We start from the raw sequence: 16,369 nt of genomic DNA on the forward strand, positions 1-16,369 counted from the left end.
ACATACATGATCTTATTTAGTTCTTTTAATTCTGCAATGCAATTGGAAGCTGAAAGGCTGAAGTTCAGAATGGCTCATAAACCACCTAAAGTCACATAGCTATTTGGTATCTGACCTCCCATCTTTTGACTCTCTCTCCAGTGTTCTTTCTAGTTTGCATCTTACATAAGCACCAGCGAAGTATTCTTTACAGATTTAGATGCCATACTTAGAGAGGGAGTCTGGAGGAGCACCAAGATCATAAGCTCTACCTAGCTTTGAATTCAGCTCTGCTATTTACTGACTAAGGTGTCTTAGGTAAATTATTCATTTTTTCTTATTTTTTACCTTTTCTTTTTTAAAACAGAAATAACAGATGCCTACATTATAGAGTAAGTTGTAAAAATTCAATGGAATGCTCTGTTTAAGAAATGTTAAATTTTACCATGATTTTTATGCTTTTTCAGCCCTCCAATGAAATGTTAACATCATTTGGATAGAATTTTCCAAAAAGGCTATGTATTTATTATGTATTGCATGATTGATTTAGGGGGGGAAAGAAAACCTGAAGCAGATTGTAATAAAAACGCCCTACCTATATAATAACATCGTTTGAGAATTAAATAAAATGTAAATAAAACATAAAATCATGAATTGTCATTCGTTCAACCCTCTGTACTGAATGCTTTCTGTAGGCCGAACACTGCTACAGGCACTGGGGATAGAGTAGGGACAACGATAAATCCCTGCCCTCATGGGCAACAAAAATCAATATGGAAATATCTGTTAAGTCATCTGGTAATGAGTGCTATGGAATAAATGAAGTAAGAAAGGGAGCAGATAGCACTAGCTTGGGGGTTCTAAAACATGGTGAACAAGAACACCTCTCTGACAAAGTAACATTTGAGCAAAGATCTGGAGAAGGTGAAGGCACTGGTCAGTCCAGGTGGAGAGAAGGGCAAATGCAAAAGTCCCTGAGAGCGTGGTGTGCTTGGCCTGCAGAGGTTAGCCTGCCCACAGACGCAGCAGGAAGGGAGTGTCAGGCAATAGGGAGGGCAGGCTATGCGCGTCTGACAGAATGGAATGGAAGGGTTTTGCTTTGTATCCAAATCAGATGAGCCTCCTAGGGGGCTTTTATGACTGGTATTACTTAATCTGTATTGCATTTTAAAATGATTATTTTAGGGGCACCTGGGTGGCTCAGTCGGTTAAACATCTGTCTTCGGCTCAGGTCATGATCCCAAGGTCCTGGTTTGAAGCCCTGCATCATCAGGCTCCCTGCTCAGCAAGGGGTCTGCTTCTTCCTCTCCCTCTGCTGCTCCCCCTGCTTATGCACTCTCTCACTCTCTCTCTCTCTGTAAAATAAATAAATAAAATATTTTAAATAAATAAAAAAACAAAATTAGTATCTTGGCTACTGTGTTGGTTACTATAGTTTGAAATCAGGGAGCATGATGCCTCCAGCTTTAGCCTTTTTCAAGAAGGTTGCTTTGGCTATTCAAAGTCTTTCGTGGTTTCATACAAATGTTAGGATTCTCTGTTCTATTTTTATGGAATATGTCTTTGGAATTTTGGTAGGGATTGCATGAATCTGTAGATTGCTTTAGGTAGTATGGACATTTTAATAATACGAACTCTTCCAATCCATGAGCATGGAAATCTTTCCATTTATCTGTATTTTTTTTTTCAATTTCTTTCATCAGTGTCTTACAGCTTTCAGTGTACAGATTTTTTGCCTCCTTAGTCAGATTTATTCCTGGGTATTTAATTCTTTTTGATGTAATTATAAATAGTATTGTTTTCCTAATTTCTTTTCCTGATAGTCACTATGAGTGTATAGAAATGTTACAGATTTTTGTGTATTTGGTTTTGTATCCATAACTTCACTGGATTTATTAATTTCAACAGTTTTTTGGTGAAGTCTGAAGGGTTTTCTATATATAATATCACAACATCTGCAAATAGATTTACTTCTTCCTTTCTAATTCAGATGTTTTATTTCTTTTTCTTGCCTAATTGACCCTGGTTAGGATTTCCAATACTATGTTGAATTAAAGTGGCAAGAGGGGGCATTCTTGTCTTATTCCTGAACTCAGAGGAAAAGCATTGAGCTTAGAGGAAAAGCATTGAACATGTAGGTTGGCTACCATGTTGGGAATACTTTTGATAGAGAAAGAACAGAAGCAGCAAAAGTAATTATAAGGCAATTATAATAATACAAAAAGGAGAAGATGGTGGTTTAGATGAAAAAGAGAGGTAGATTATGGACAACTTTTTTATTATCATGATGCAATTTAATATAACAAATTTGAGCTCAAACAAGCTATCCTGGGCAATGGAACATGCTAGGTATACAGAAGTAAATAAACCATTGCTTACTCTCAAAGCACTTTCTACATAGTGGCATAAACATGTAAATGCCTAGTTATAGCCCAAGGAAGAATTAAATAAATCTAAAGAGAGTTGCAAACTTATTTTGTGGAACCACTTGAACACGTTAAGAAGGATGTATCTTGTGGATTGAGCCTTGAGGGCAGAGGATTTCTATAGGTAGAGAGTAAGAGTTAGATAATTCTAATCTGAGAAAATAGTAAGAACAAGGCTCTGCATCAGGCAAAAATCTAATCTCCATTCACTTCTTTAAACCTACCTGAGCTGCTTGGAGTCCATTCCCTGCATATGTGCTCCAGAGACCAGCCAAAGATTTAAATAGAGTTTGTATGCAGATTCTGGGGCTCTCTTTCTTAGACTCTATTCTTCTGGGGTCTCCCCTCATTTTCTAGTGCCCATGCATGATAAGCAGGATTCTACTATGGCCCCAACATCCCTGACCCCAACATCCTCTCCCCTTGAATATGGGAAGAACCTACAAATATGATTAAATATGATTACTCCTATAAATATGTTTCCTCATATGGGAAAAGGAAAATTTCCCTGGGTAGGCCTGATCTAATCAGATGAGCTCTTTAAAAGCTGAGAATATTTCTCCAGTTGGTCACAGAGGAAGAAGAGAAACATGTCCTTGCTGCCCAGGATGAAAGCAAATGGCCATGTTGTGAACTACTTATAGGAACCATGTGGCAAGAAACTGTGAGCACCTTCCAGAAGCTGAGAGTCATCTCTAAACAACTATTGGCAAGAAAACAGGAACTTGAGTCAGACAACCACAAGGAAATGAATTCTTCCAAAAACCAGAGAGCTTAGAAGAGGCCTTGAGCCTCAGAGGACAATCACAGTGCTAGCTGACACTTTGATTTTAGTCTGGTGAGACCCTGAGCAAAGGACCCAGTTAATTTGCACTCACTTCCTGACCCATGGAAGCTGTGAGATAATAAATGGGTGTTGCTATAAATTATCAAATTTGTGATATTTTGTTAAAAAACAAAGCTAATATATTCTGATTGCCCTGAATTTTGTCATCTGGTTCTTTAAGCAAACCTGTAGGCTTTCGTAAGAATTTTAATTGTTCCCTAAGATGTGGATGGGACCTGCCCTTAGAGTAAATTTTGCTAAAAATAAATAAATAAATAGATAGATAGATGGGAAACTGACTCCATGCCCTTCCTTTCTTCCAAGTGACTCCCCTCCAGAAGCTACTGGCTTTTGTTCTCTCTCTACTGCCTTTAGGTAGCTGTCTTTTGCATTTTGTCCAGAGCTTACAGTTGTCTGGGGGAAGGTCGATCCACTATTAATGCTACCTGTCCATTCAGATTCTGAATGCCTTCTGCAGACAGAATGAATATGACTTGTTGGTGGATTAAAAAGCAAGAGTATGACAAAGAGAGAAGTCAGAGATGAGTCTTCGTTTTTTTTTTGGCCTCTATAAGTGAAAGGATGGAGTTGCCATTTACTGAAAAAGGGAAGACTATAAATATGAAAAATTGCATATGTGAGTTTAGAGTTTAAGAGAGTGTACTGGGCTAGATATAGATATTTGGGAGTTGTTTTTTAAAGCCATGAGACAGAATTAAACCCTCAAAAAATTAACTCTAAACAGAGATGAGAAGAAACCAAAAGCTTGAGTCCTGGTGCTTTAAATTCCAGAATTTAAAGATGAAAAGGAAAAGTGAAACTAATAGAGGAGTCTGAGGAAGAACAAGTGAGAGAGGAGAAAAATAGTGAGAAGTAGGGACCTCAAATCCAATTAAAGATGTTTCAGGTACAAAGGAATGATTATTTGCATTTAATGCAGTGCCAAGGAAGATGAACTTTCCATAGAAATGTGAGTGGAGGCAAATTATGTGGATTTAAACACTGGTGGATGGTCAGTGTAGTAGTGAGAATTAGAAGTTTGAGGGAAGAGAAGGTCTGAAATAAGTATCTGGAGTGTGAGAGAGTGAGTGAGCCAAAAATGTGTAATAGGCTCTCTAGGCAGTACTGAGGGTCCACCTCAGGTTAGGGGGACATGATTTTTTTTTTTTTAAGATTTTATTTATTTAGTTGATAGAGATCACAAATAGGCAGAGAAGCAGGCAGAGAGAGAGGAGGAAGCAGGTTCCCCACCGAGCAGATAGCCCAACGCAGGGCTCGATGCCAGGACCCTGAGATCATGACCCGAGCTGAAGGCAGAGGCTTAACCCACTGAGCCATCCAGGAGCCCCAGGGGGTACATGATTTTGAAGTTAAGACTGGTCAGGATGGATTTAATCAAGATTGGGAATTTTTTTTTTTTTTAAAGATTTTACTTATTTGAAAGAGAGAGAGAGTGTGAGAGAGAGCATGAGAGGGGAGAAGGTCAGAGGGAGAAGCAGACTCCCCATGGCACCAGGAGCCCGATGCGGGGCTCAATCCCAGGACTCCAGGATCATGACCTGAGCTGAAGGCAGTTGCTTAACCAACTGAGCCACCCAGGCGCCCTGGGAATTTTTTTTTTTTCCAGTAGTGTACAAAATGCATGATAAGGCAAGGTAACTGAGGCTGTATGGAAGAGAGTGATTATGATTGCTAATAAAATGTAAGCTAAGTAAGGGAGAAACAAGGTGAGTAAATGACAGTGAAGAGATAGTAAGATGAACAGGCAAACTGTAAGAGACTTAACTATAGAGGACAAAATTGATGGAGGGAGGTGGGTGGGGGGTGGGCTAAATGGTGATGGGCATTAAGGAGGACACTTGTGATGAGCATTGAGTGTTATACATAAGTGATAAGTCACTAAATTCTACTCCTGAAACCAACATTACACTAAGTAGAATTTAAAGTAGAATTTAAATAAGAACTTGAAACAAAAAGAAGAAGAAGAAAAAGATGGTAAGATGAACAAAAAAATAAGGGAGATAGATTAGATGATAGGTAGGTAAGTAGATAGATAGATGCAGGCATATGTACCTACATAGAAAGATACTAGCATAAACACAGTTTTTAAGGCAGAGTGATAGATACATGGAGGTTTATTAAATTATTCTCTAATCCTTTAGGGTATATTTTAAAATGTTCACAATATAAAGTTGGGTTTTTTTAAGGGGCAAGATGGTTTGTGTGGTTAAAGATTGTTGGAGTCAGGTTTCCAGAAGAAGTGAGCTAAAGAGGCACCTGGGTGGCTCAGTCAGTTAAGCATCTGCCTTCCACTCAGGTCATGATCTTGGGGTCCAGGGATTAAGCTCCACATCGGAACCTGCCTCTCCCTCCCCTGCTCATGTTCTCTCTCTCTCTCTCAAATAAATAAATAAAATTTTTAAAAAAATTAAAAAAAAATGAGTAATCTAGAAAGAAAGTAGAGCCTAGATAGTGATCTGATGGAAACTGACAGGATAGAAACAGGGAAGGGTTGCAGACCTTGTTAGTAACTGGTCTAGGATAGGACGCAGAAGCTGAGAAGGTGGAGTGTAAGGTCAAGGCAGAAGAGGAGACAAAGGAACCTAGAGGTCAAGCCATTATAATGATTAGTTGCATGGATAATAAAAGCACTAAGTAATGTTAGCATGACAGGGAGCCAAACACTAAAGCCTTCAAAGAACGATAGACAGTGACTGGTGTAATAGCTTCATAAACTGGTGGTTTTTAGAAGAGAGGCCATTTGGAAGTTGCAATGACAATAAGGAAGACCCAGAGCTCCACTCACCCCATCACCACCCCCACCGACTTAGGGGCACCAGGAATACGCAAGGAAAAAACAGCTTTCACCTGAGAGGGCTCTGGGGAACCAGTGTCCTCAGGGGAGGGCTAGATATTAAGGGAGAAATTGTTCTAGTACTAAGAATCTAAATTAGGTGGTTACTGCGTCTGAATGTTAAATTGGGCTATCCACCTCCTGGCAGTAAAAGTTTCATAAAGGAGAAATGATAGGTTATATAGTCCCTAGGATCTGACAAAAGGAGGCATATAATCTCTTCCAAAAAGAACAACATTTTCTAAAATCCCCAGTACTTTTTCCATAGATCCATAATCATCTTTATATCCTGAGCAATTAGAACAAAGTTTGGAATGTAATCAGAATACAATAAATGTTTGTTTAACTAAACTCATCAGACACAGAAGTTCATGATGAACAATGTCTTTAATGGCAGCTTTTGAAAATAAAAAGCTTATCTTAACCCCTAAAATAGGGCATAGTCATAAGGTTTCTATTGATCTTAGCTTTGAATCTGAGATGACATTTTCAAAATGAAGCTAATTACAAAATTTGCTTTAGCAGTTCTTTTCCTACAGATACATTGTGCAGTATATTATAAGGCGCTGAGATAGTTAACAGTTTTTAGTATTCACTTTTATTCTTTCATTTTGAAGAGAAAAAACTGCCATTTAAAAGCATGCAAAGCTAATTAAAGCTTTTCCACTATTTCATTATCTGAATGTAGTTGCAAATTCTGACTTAAAAGTCTTATCAGAAGAAGACTCAACATCCCTCCCTGAACAGCAAATGAACATTCAATTAACACTTCAATACAAGTGTATTTTAAGTAAAAATATACTTTATTGTTAATCTCATTCTTTACAAATGCAAATACCCAATTTTAAAATCCAAAGAGTTGCCTCCCTTTTATTCTTTAGGGGAAAAAAGTCTTTTCTTTATTTACAGGGAAGACCCGAATTTTCTGAAGTCGTTACCAAGTTAGAAGAGTGTCTTTGCAACATTGAGGTAAGAACTTTAGCTTCTGAAGTATGTCTTTAAAAAAAAATCTTGAATATCCAAGGGGGTAGGGGAATAGGCAAGTGGTGCTCATAGAAAGTAGGTATGAAGATCCATAACTTCATTCATATATTTACCCTGTTCATTAAGCTTCTAAGGTGGACTGACTGAATCTATAAGGACAAAGGCAAATTCAGCATGAATTGGGGCCTTACAGCACATAATCAGTCAGGCAAATGGGCGCAGGCAAGCCCAGCTTGAAAAAATTAATTTGTAAAAGTTTGAAAATACAGCAAATATGTTAGAAGGTAATTACGTAAATCAACTTTTTTCTATACAAAATTTCCTACCTACAGTGAAATGTAAGTTAAAATATTAAGCCATTGTCTATGCTCAATAAGAAAGGGAAATTATCACTAAAATTAGTGCATAAATTAATTGGGATGCGTTGCTTTTATACCACACATGTGTTTCATGAAGTGATATATGTTGGTAATCAGCCTAATGGAATTTTCTTCCCTTAATATCAAGGAGCTGTTTGCTTTAATTTTCTCCCTAATTGCCTTAATTTTCTATACACCTGGTCAGGAGTACTTGAAAATAGGCAAGGAAGCTAACACATGAGCACTGATTCAAAAATAATAATATATTCCCAATGCAAATGAGTGGTGCAAGAGACAGGAGCGGACATCACATATACAGGCTTACAAATACACATGCATATGATGGGAAGGAGCCAAACAGGAGAAATAACATCGACAGCATCAATCCCAAAGTGGAACCATCCATTTTTTTCCCCTAAAACAACAACAACAATAGCAACAAAATCTCAACTTATAGTCACTAGAACCCAGTTTCTTGAGAAAGGGTTCCAGGTCTTCAGCGGCAGCCTGCAGCAAATAGCTGTTTCCTAACTCTGAAATGGAACTTCTAAAAAGGAAGTCTTTTTTTGTAGGAGGCAGCTTCAGTCTTTGGACATTAAACGTCCATTCCCTTCTCTTCGGTCCTGAAACATGCAAAGCAGAGAAAAGTAGTAGTATATATGGTGGGGCTTTAGCAGCCCCTACTAACAAGGGCATCTGCCAGAGGCCTTGAATGTTGAGAGACACTTAAGGCTTAAGTTCCAAGTGTCTTCTCACTTTGAACCTTTGTGTTTCACAGGGCAAAACTGGTCCCAGCCTGGGGATATAGCCAACTAGATGAGAAAGTGGATTCCAGAAACAGAAACAATCAATGGTAGGATCTTTTAAACTAGTATGGCTTCTTATACTGACCAAGCCTCTTAGCACAATCTCCACCAGTACAGAAGATGAATAACTATAGGCAAAGAGAACTTACCAGACTGGGCTGCACCACATGATAGCCCAGAATCAACTTTAAGGGGCTTGATTTGTGGAATTCCATGTCTCGGAAAATGAAGAAAATGAAGAAAATGATAGAGCATGTCAAACAAGAATAAATGGTAACATCACATCCCAGAGTCAAAGAAACAATAGTAAGAATGTCAAATGGTGGAGATATGGTTTAGGAGGATCATGCATGTTAGTGGATTATAAACTCTTAGGGAGTTAGAATGTGAAGTGGCTGTTTTGCTACAAAATAAAGGATGGGTATCGTTCCTCTCTCTTCTGAGATGGCCAAACAAAATAGTACCCAGTTATGTCCTTTTAAAGGATGATTATAACTGGAACACAAATTTTAGGGAAGACAGATCAGAATGATGAATGGATTGAAAATCATGGGTGTGAGAACCAATTAAAGGAACCAGAGATGCTTGTCCCAGAGAAGAGAAAATTAGGATGAGCCTGAGAGCTATTTTTTAAAATCTGAAAAATGATCATATGGCAAATGGATTGGCCTTGTTCTCTATGGGCCAACAGATGGAAATGAAGTGTAACTACGGTTTGTTTTTTTTAGGAGAAAGAAGTGTCTAATTGTCAGAGCTGTCCTAAGAAAAATGAGCAGATCTGGAGGCAGTAAGGTCCTCATCACTCGAGACTCCCCATCAGCTTGCATAGCTAACTTGAAAAGGAGGCACAGAAGAGATTCAATCCTTGAAGAGTTTGAAGGTTCATTTCAACACTGACAACACATGATTCTCAGAGCCTCACTTAGTATTATCTTGGCTACTGGGAAGAGCCTAGAATTTACATATATTTTATTTTTAAACCAAAATCTACTGCCGACATGTTTTATGAAATTATAATGTCAAAGCACTAGTGTGCTCAGTTGGATTAGGTAAACAGCAAGGTCGTCAGAAATTCAAGAAAACTACTCTCCTATTTTTTTTTCTTTTCTGTCTCATTTTCTTCATTCTCTTCTATTTTCTAGCTACACTTAACTATTTGCAACTATTTTTAAAAATTCTCCCCCAACAACTCTCTTTAGTCCTCATGCTTGCCAGACATTAAAGCATCCTTCATTTTATAAAATGGATGTATTCTTGGAAACATGTGTAAATTCGTTTTACGTAAAGGAAATAATTTCATATAAAGAGGATAATTTTAAGCTACAGTTTAAAGGAACTCTGCCATGAATCTCATCACCATAGTGAAAAATGTCATCTTTCAACCATTAAATAATCACCTTCTAAATAGCCATGTTATGAATCTGATTTGAGCATACCATGTCTTCTGAAAGATGGTTTAAGTTGAATGGGCCAGCTCTCAGGCTAGAACTGGGTCAAAAAAGTAAATTAAGCTAGCCATGTGTTGTCATCAGAGGCCAATAGGAAAAGCCAGAAGCAAACTGAGATGAATACAAATTGAAATATGAGAAAGCCTAGAATAGAAAGTTAAAAGAAATCCATATTCTATTCTATGCCTTAAGCCTGTCGGATTTATGAAAGGATTGAAACTACCCCTTCTTCACTCAGATGATGTCTCCTGCATCAAGTAACAGTAGCGGGTCTCTCTCACCTTCTGCTTCTTCTGACTGCCTGGCAAGCCGGGGTGGGCCTGGCCGGAGCCACGTGGCAGCTTTAAGAAGTCGTTTTGAATTGGAATATGCTCTGAATGCGAGGTCCTGTGCTGCCTGGTCCCAAAGGTAAGTGGCAATCTGAACAACAACAGTCTCATGGTCCAGTTAACCAGAACCCATCAAGATCTTCACCCGATTCAGTTAGTGTTAATGGGGGATTTACCATCTCTATGGCAAACTTTGAAGTAAGAGTTTTTAGCCCATTTTTCATATAATATTCTATTAATGTTATAGTACTGAAAAATAGAAAGTATATTATTTATTTAAGATGTCTAAGTTTCAAGTAACCGCAGTTACCTCTAGCTTAATACAGAACTGTCTAACTACAGCAACTAAAGGAATTTACTGAAAGCATTTTGGGGTTACCTTATGGCATCCAAGGAAGGATTCCTTGTGTAGGAACCAAGACATAGCTTTGAGAATCTGAACACCACAAGAGTTCAGCATACCAAGCCTGACCCTATGACCCAGCGATTCCACTCCTAGGTACATACCCCAAAGAACGGTAAACAGGTACTCAAACAAATACTTGTACTCAAATATTTGCAGTAACCCTTTTCACAATCGCCAAAAGGTGGAAACAACCCAAATATCCATTAACAGATGAGCAGATAAACAAACTGTGGTATGCACATAATAAAACATTCTTCAGTCATAAAAAGGAATGACATACTGATACATGCGTCAACATGGATGAACCTAGGAAACATGCCTTCAGTTGGAAGAAGCCATGCACAGAGATCACATATTATATGATCCTCTTTATATGAATACCCAGAATAAGTGAGTCAGTTCAGGCTGCCATAACAACTGGATGGTTTAAAGAACAGAAATTTGTTTTCTCACTCTGGAGGCTGATAATCTGAGATCAGGATGCCGGCACGGTCAGGCTCCAGTGGGGACATACCGATGCGCATCTTCCGGGCTTCCAGATGGCCCCTTTCTCACTGTGTTCTCACATGGCAAAGAGAGTTCTGCAATCTTTTCACCTTTTTATAAAGGCATCTGTCCTGTGAGATCAGGGCTTCAGCCTGACCTCATCTAACCTTAATCGTCTCCTTAAAGGCCCTATCTCCAATACAGTCACATAGGGATTAGTGCTTCAACATACAGATTTGGTGGGAGGGGGACACAACTCAGTCCATAAAAGGTAATATGTAAATCCAGTAAAAATAAATTTTTTTAATTAAAAAATAAAAATAAAGCAGACTGGTAGTTGCCAGAAGCTGCGGAGAGAGAGAAATTAGGACTAACAGCTTAATGTGTACAGGGTTTAATTTGGGGATCATAAAACTATTTTGGAACTAGAGAGAGGTGGTTGTAAAACACTGTGAATATACTAAAGGTCACTGAATTGTTCACTTTAATATGATTAATTGCATGTTGTGTGAACTTTACCTCAAAAAAAAAAAAAAGAGTGAAAAAGAGGAAAAAAAAAAAAAACCAAACTTAAGCAAAGGAGCAAGTAGGAAAAAGAAAAGAAAAAAAATTCAACATTCTTCCATAGTGAACTCTACTATTTACATGCCCCAGTTCCCAACAGATAGTCTATTTGTCTCTCAGCTTAACTGTAAAGTTTCAAGGAGAGATATATCAATTATGTAATGCCATAATAATTCTGTATAAAATCCATACCAGAATCCAAGAACATACATTCATAAGTATTTATTTCTTGCTCACATGTTTCTGAGCTGGTTGTAGGTGGCTTGACTGAGCACAGGTTTTATCCATAGTCTATCCCTGTCTTTGGTTCTGCAGCTACTTCAGACATGTTCTTCTCATGGACAAAGGCTAGGAACTCAAGAAGACAGGCCCAACTTCACATGTCCATTTAATTCCTATGTTCAAGTTGCACCCCATGGCATTCCATGGGCACATCACATAGCTGAGTCCAATATCCAATAGGGAGAGAAAATATATTTACTCAACCTCTAGTGGAAGGAACTGCAAAGTCACTTGGCAAATGCCATAGACATGTAAATATCTATGAATAATAAATTAGTAACAAAAGCAGAGTGCTCTGAGAGAGAATGTGATTGGCCCTTTTTGGGATCAAATGGCCACCCCTGATCTTAGCAAGTGTGGCTGGCATGGCAATGGGGTCATATTTCATTAATATAAACGTGGCTGCCAGGTACCCCTATTCTGGATGGGGAATGGAAAAGGCAGTCACTTGTGAGCTGGATGGATACTATAGAAAGTATATACTGCAAACCATGGACATCTGGAAAATCTGGCTTAAAATCTCTATGCTTTCACATGAGCTCCAGAGCATTTGCAAGTTGCTATACATGTGTACTCTTACACACACATAAATGCCTCTACACTCACTCACACATTCCACCATCGCAGTAAGAATTTGTATCCTGAAAGTGGAGAAAGATGATCTGGAGTGAGCAAGGATCTTACACCATACACAAATTGTTGATGTTGGTCTCTTAGCTATAGTTATTATATTCTTAGTCTAACAAAAGAGTTGCAGCTGCTGCTATGAAGAGATGGGAATCTAAATCATGAAGCCTTTAATCTACCGAATGTCATAAAATTAAGTATCAGTGGGTTTGATTGATAACCAGGCAAAGTGGACACAAATCTTTATCAGATTCCAGTCTCTTACATAATTTCATAAGAGGCTCATAGGCCAAGATTAGATTAGGTTCAGTCACAGCATCGTCTCCTGGTTCCATCTGCTCTTCTCATTCTTTACTTGTGGTTTTAAAATTAATTCTCTGAACAGCCAGATTTTGATATTTCCAAAGCACAGTCACCTGAAGTTTGTCTGCTTTGAAGCAGAAGTTAAGAGCATGAGCTGTGGAACCATATAGACCTGAGGTTCAATCTCAGCTTTGCCATTTACCAGCCCAATGACCTTGGGCCAGTACTTAAAGTTTTATTCATAAGATAGAGATAGTAATACCAGCTTCAGGATTGCTGTTGAGAGAGGCAGTATTGTCATGGGAGCGAGTGATTGATTAAAAGATGCCAGCAGACACAAGCAAAAACTACAAGTTGCAGTAATGTAGGTAAGTCACACACCTTAACAACACATAGCTGCACAGCATGGGAGACACAGCTGCACTCCCAATAGGCCCTTCAAGAACCCAGAGAAATAAACCGTTGCTCATAAAACTGCCCAAATGGGGTGGGAAAAAACCATCAGGTCTTTGAGATGTTGCTTTTGATAGTCTCCTAAGGTTTCTTATGGCTTTCTGGTCCTTCAGAGCTGTTGGAGATGCTAAATCTTCATCTCTCTACTTGGTTCAGATTTCTCTTAATAATGTAGGACATCCTGAGTACTTGCTGTTAGGGTGCATGGAAGTTTTGTTTATTGGTTGTACCATCCCTCTAGCAAGTTTAATCTCTGGACTGCTTGAAATCAACTCCAGAAATCGATAAAGCATTTAGCTAAGCTGTACGATGTACTAAGATAGGAATCGTGTGTGTTTTATTCATAACCACATCCCTAGTATCTAGCAGTATGGTTGGCATAAAGTCGATATGTAATAAACATTTGTTTCATAGATAAAGAATTGAAATAAATGGGCTCAAAAAATCATAATTATTATTAATTTAGAACATAATGTGTGAAAGAGCTTTAACTAATTTCGGTATGCTTTTCATGTATATACCTATCATTATTGAGTGCCTACTGCATGCTGGGTGCTATTTCAGACCCTTTGAGTAGTCATCTAAGTAAGGCTCAGGAAGTAGGTATTCCAATTTTTATAGATGAGGAAACTGAGCCTCAGGAAGGAGAAGTAACTTTCCTAAGTTTGTGGAGGCAGAGCTGGAATTCTCACCCAAGACTCTTCTATGCTTTCTGAATTTCTCTGGCACAAGAGGTGGCACTTTTCAGAAGCTTGATATATTTTGCCAATACTTGTATTTGCTGGACTTCTTCCAGCTTCTTCTGGAAGCCAGTCAGGGAAGGAATTCGGCGACTTCTCCTCCGCCTGCCTTTTTAGCTTTTATTCTGAAAGACAGAGCAAGTGAGACCAGAGATCGATAGGTTCTTAAGGTCAAAGAGCCTGAGGATACAGGAACCGATGGAGTGCCTCCAGCAGGGCCACAAGTTCAACAGCCTGGAAGACAGTGGCTCGCAACTTTGGCCGCACATGAGAATCACCTGGGGAACTCTTACAAGTACCAATGCCCAGGGCCAATTACACCCAAACCTATGTGGGAGGGGGCACCCAGACATCAGAAGCTTTTAAAGCTTCCCAAATGAAAAAAAAAGAAACAAAAAACTATAAAAATGAGGTTTCTGAGATGATTGCAACATTCCCCCAAGTATGAGAAGCAGGCGAGAAGGGAACCCTGCCGTGCTAACCCGCCAGTCACTTTGGGGGGAGGAGATGCAACCAGTGGGATACACGGAAGAGGAAAGTGAGGGCAGAGGTGACACAGCAGTTGTGACCAAAGGACACCATGTTGAAGGTTAATTACCTGTGGGGTCTCTCCCTGAAGTCTTTACAATGTGCTAGTAACTGCTGATCTGAGGGGCATTCTAACTTGTTAAAATCACACAAGGTGTAATTTTTAGCCTAGTATCATGCTTTTAAAATACAGGTACAGGATTTGGCCTGTGGTCCTGACTAATGTACGCTCCCAATTCTGGGCCTCTCAGCCCTCCACAACTTCTTAAAAATGGTACATTTATTTTTCAGTTTTGGGTTATGAAGTTCACAGCCTGTAGTTTTATAACGCATGATTTGATGGGGGTTTTGGTTGTTGTTTATTTGCATATTTGTTTTTTAATGATTATTGTTTTCCTTCATAAAATACAGGTCAAGGTGGGAAACTGTCAGATTACTTTCTTGGCAGGTCATAGGGACCTACCAGTTCCGACTAAAACCACAAACTGTTGCAATCTGAGATGGAGGAAGGTGCTCCTGAAGGGCTGCCTCTTTTAAAATATTTTATGTCTCTAGATATATTTGGAAAACTAAGCATGTGGCACTTGCCCCTCCTACTGGGTATGAAATCTCTCCCATCTCTTACATGGATTACATCATGCAAATTTAGAAATGACAGAGTGATACACAACCTTTCAGATGTGAAAACCAATTAGTGTTTGTGTGGGGCTGGGCTCTGAGAATAGACTGCTCTGACCTAGTTAGCCGTCCAGGAGAGGAGAAGCAGAGATCCAGGGACTGCAACTGTAAAACAGATACATTCGGAATTAACTTCTCACATTACGAAAGGGGCCATCAAAGGGTTCCTTTAAATAGAAAGATTGCCTAGTGCACTTGCAATGCAGTTCAACTTAAAAAAGTTGAATGTAAGTTATAAAATTTTAATTTACACTTAGTTTTTCCGGAATGCAGGATTTGTGGGTGATGACAGCGCCCTGAAACTGATGTTCCCAGGGGGTGTGAAAAGAAAGGAGAGCAGGGAGGCATTTGTGGCCATTTGCCAGCTTGGAGCGGAATGTTTATCAAGTAGGAGCAATCGTTTCTCCTCGTCACCAAAGGCCAATACTTCCCTTTCTAATCTACCGCCTCTCCTACTGCAACTTCCCTCAGGCTCCTTAAATGCCCTCCCTTCTTTCCTTGCCTTCCTCTCCCCCAGTTTCTATCTCTTGCCAGCTCACCACAATCAGCAGTCTCAACAAGGAGATAATGACCACTTTAAGCTCTTCCTATCTTGCTTCTCTCCTCTAAATGAGTTTTCTTATGATTTCATACAATCCATGGCTCTAGCCTCTCTCTCACACACACGGACACACACGTTACACACACACACGCGCGCGCGCACACAGTTAAGCCCCAGTCTGTTTGTCCCACATGACTGCTCTGCTTTTGTTTTAACTTCTTTCCCATTATGACCTTAATTCACTTAACCCTCCACTGCCAGCAACTAACCTTCCTTCTGTAGAACTCTAATTATGTCAGTACCCTACTTTAAAACCACCAGTAGGGGCGCCTGGGTGGCTCAGTGGGTTAAACCTCTGCCTTCCGCTGGGTTCCTGAACCCGGGGTCCTGGGATGGAGCCCCAAAGGGGGCTCTCTGCTCAGCGGGGAGCCTGCTTTCCCCTCTCTCTCTGCCTGCCTCTCTGCCTACTTGTGATCTCTGTCTGTCAAATAAATAAACAGAATCTTAAAAAAATAAATAAATAAATAATAAAATAAAACCACCAGTAATACTCCATTACCTCTGAAATTAAGTGAAATCATGTCCTTCTGCAATCCCAAATGATCAATGGTACATTTTCCAGTCATACCTCCCACTGAGCATTATGTGTCCCAGTCATCCTAAGCAGAGAGATGCTGTCATTTCTTCTCTTCTTGAATGAGTACTGAACTTTCTATAGTGTTTTGGACAATCCCACAAAATAAAGAACGA

The 16,369-nt window shown here is 39.3% G+C and overlaps 1 protein-coding gene across 4 annotated transcripts in view; it reads left to right on the forward strand.

Annotated features, from left to right (window-relative positions):
* LOC116875021 (serine/threonine-protein kinase TNNI3K) overlaps window positions 1-16,369 on the forward strand; it is a 307,722-nt gene that overhangs the window by 249,560 nt on the left and 41,793 nt on the right. For 2 of the 4 annotated variants that reach the window (XM_032870114.1, XM_032870116.1), the window contains exons 22-23: window positions 6,995-7,054; window positions 9,921-10,090. The exons of 1 other annotated variant lie outside the window; for it this stretch is intronic. In XM_032870114.1, the coding sequence (XP_032726005.1) occupies window positions 6,995-7,054; window positions 9,921-10,090 (230 nt within the window). The remainder of the gene's footprint in view (window positions 1-6,994; window positions 7,055-9,920; window positions 10,091-16,369) is intronic. One more of the 4 variants, XM_032870115.1, reaches the window with a different exon arrangement.

This window comes from Lontra canadensis, unplaced genomic scaffold (assembly GCF_010015895.1).
Source record: "Lontra canadensis isolate GAN:19392208 unplaced genomic scaffold, GSC_riverotter_1.0 scaffold40, whole genome shotgun sequence".
Taxonomy (NCBI): domain Eukaryota; kingdom Metazoa; phylum Chordata; class Mammalia; order Carnivora; family Mustelidae; genus Lontra; species Lontra canadensis.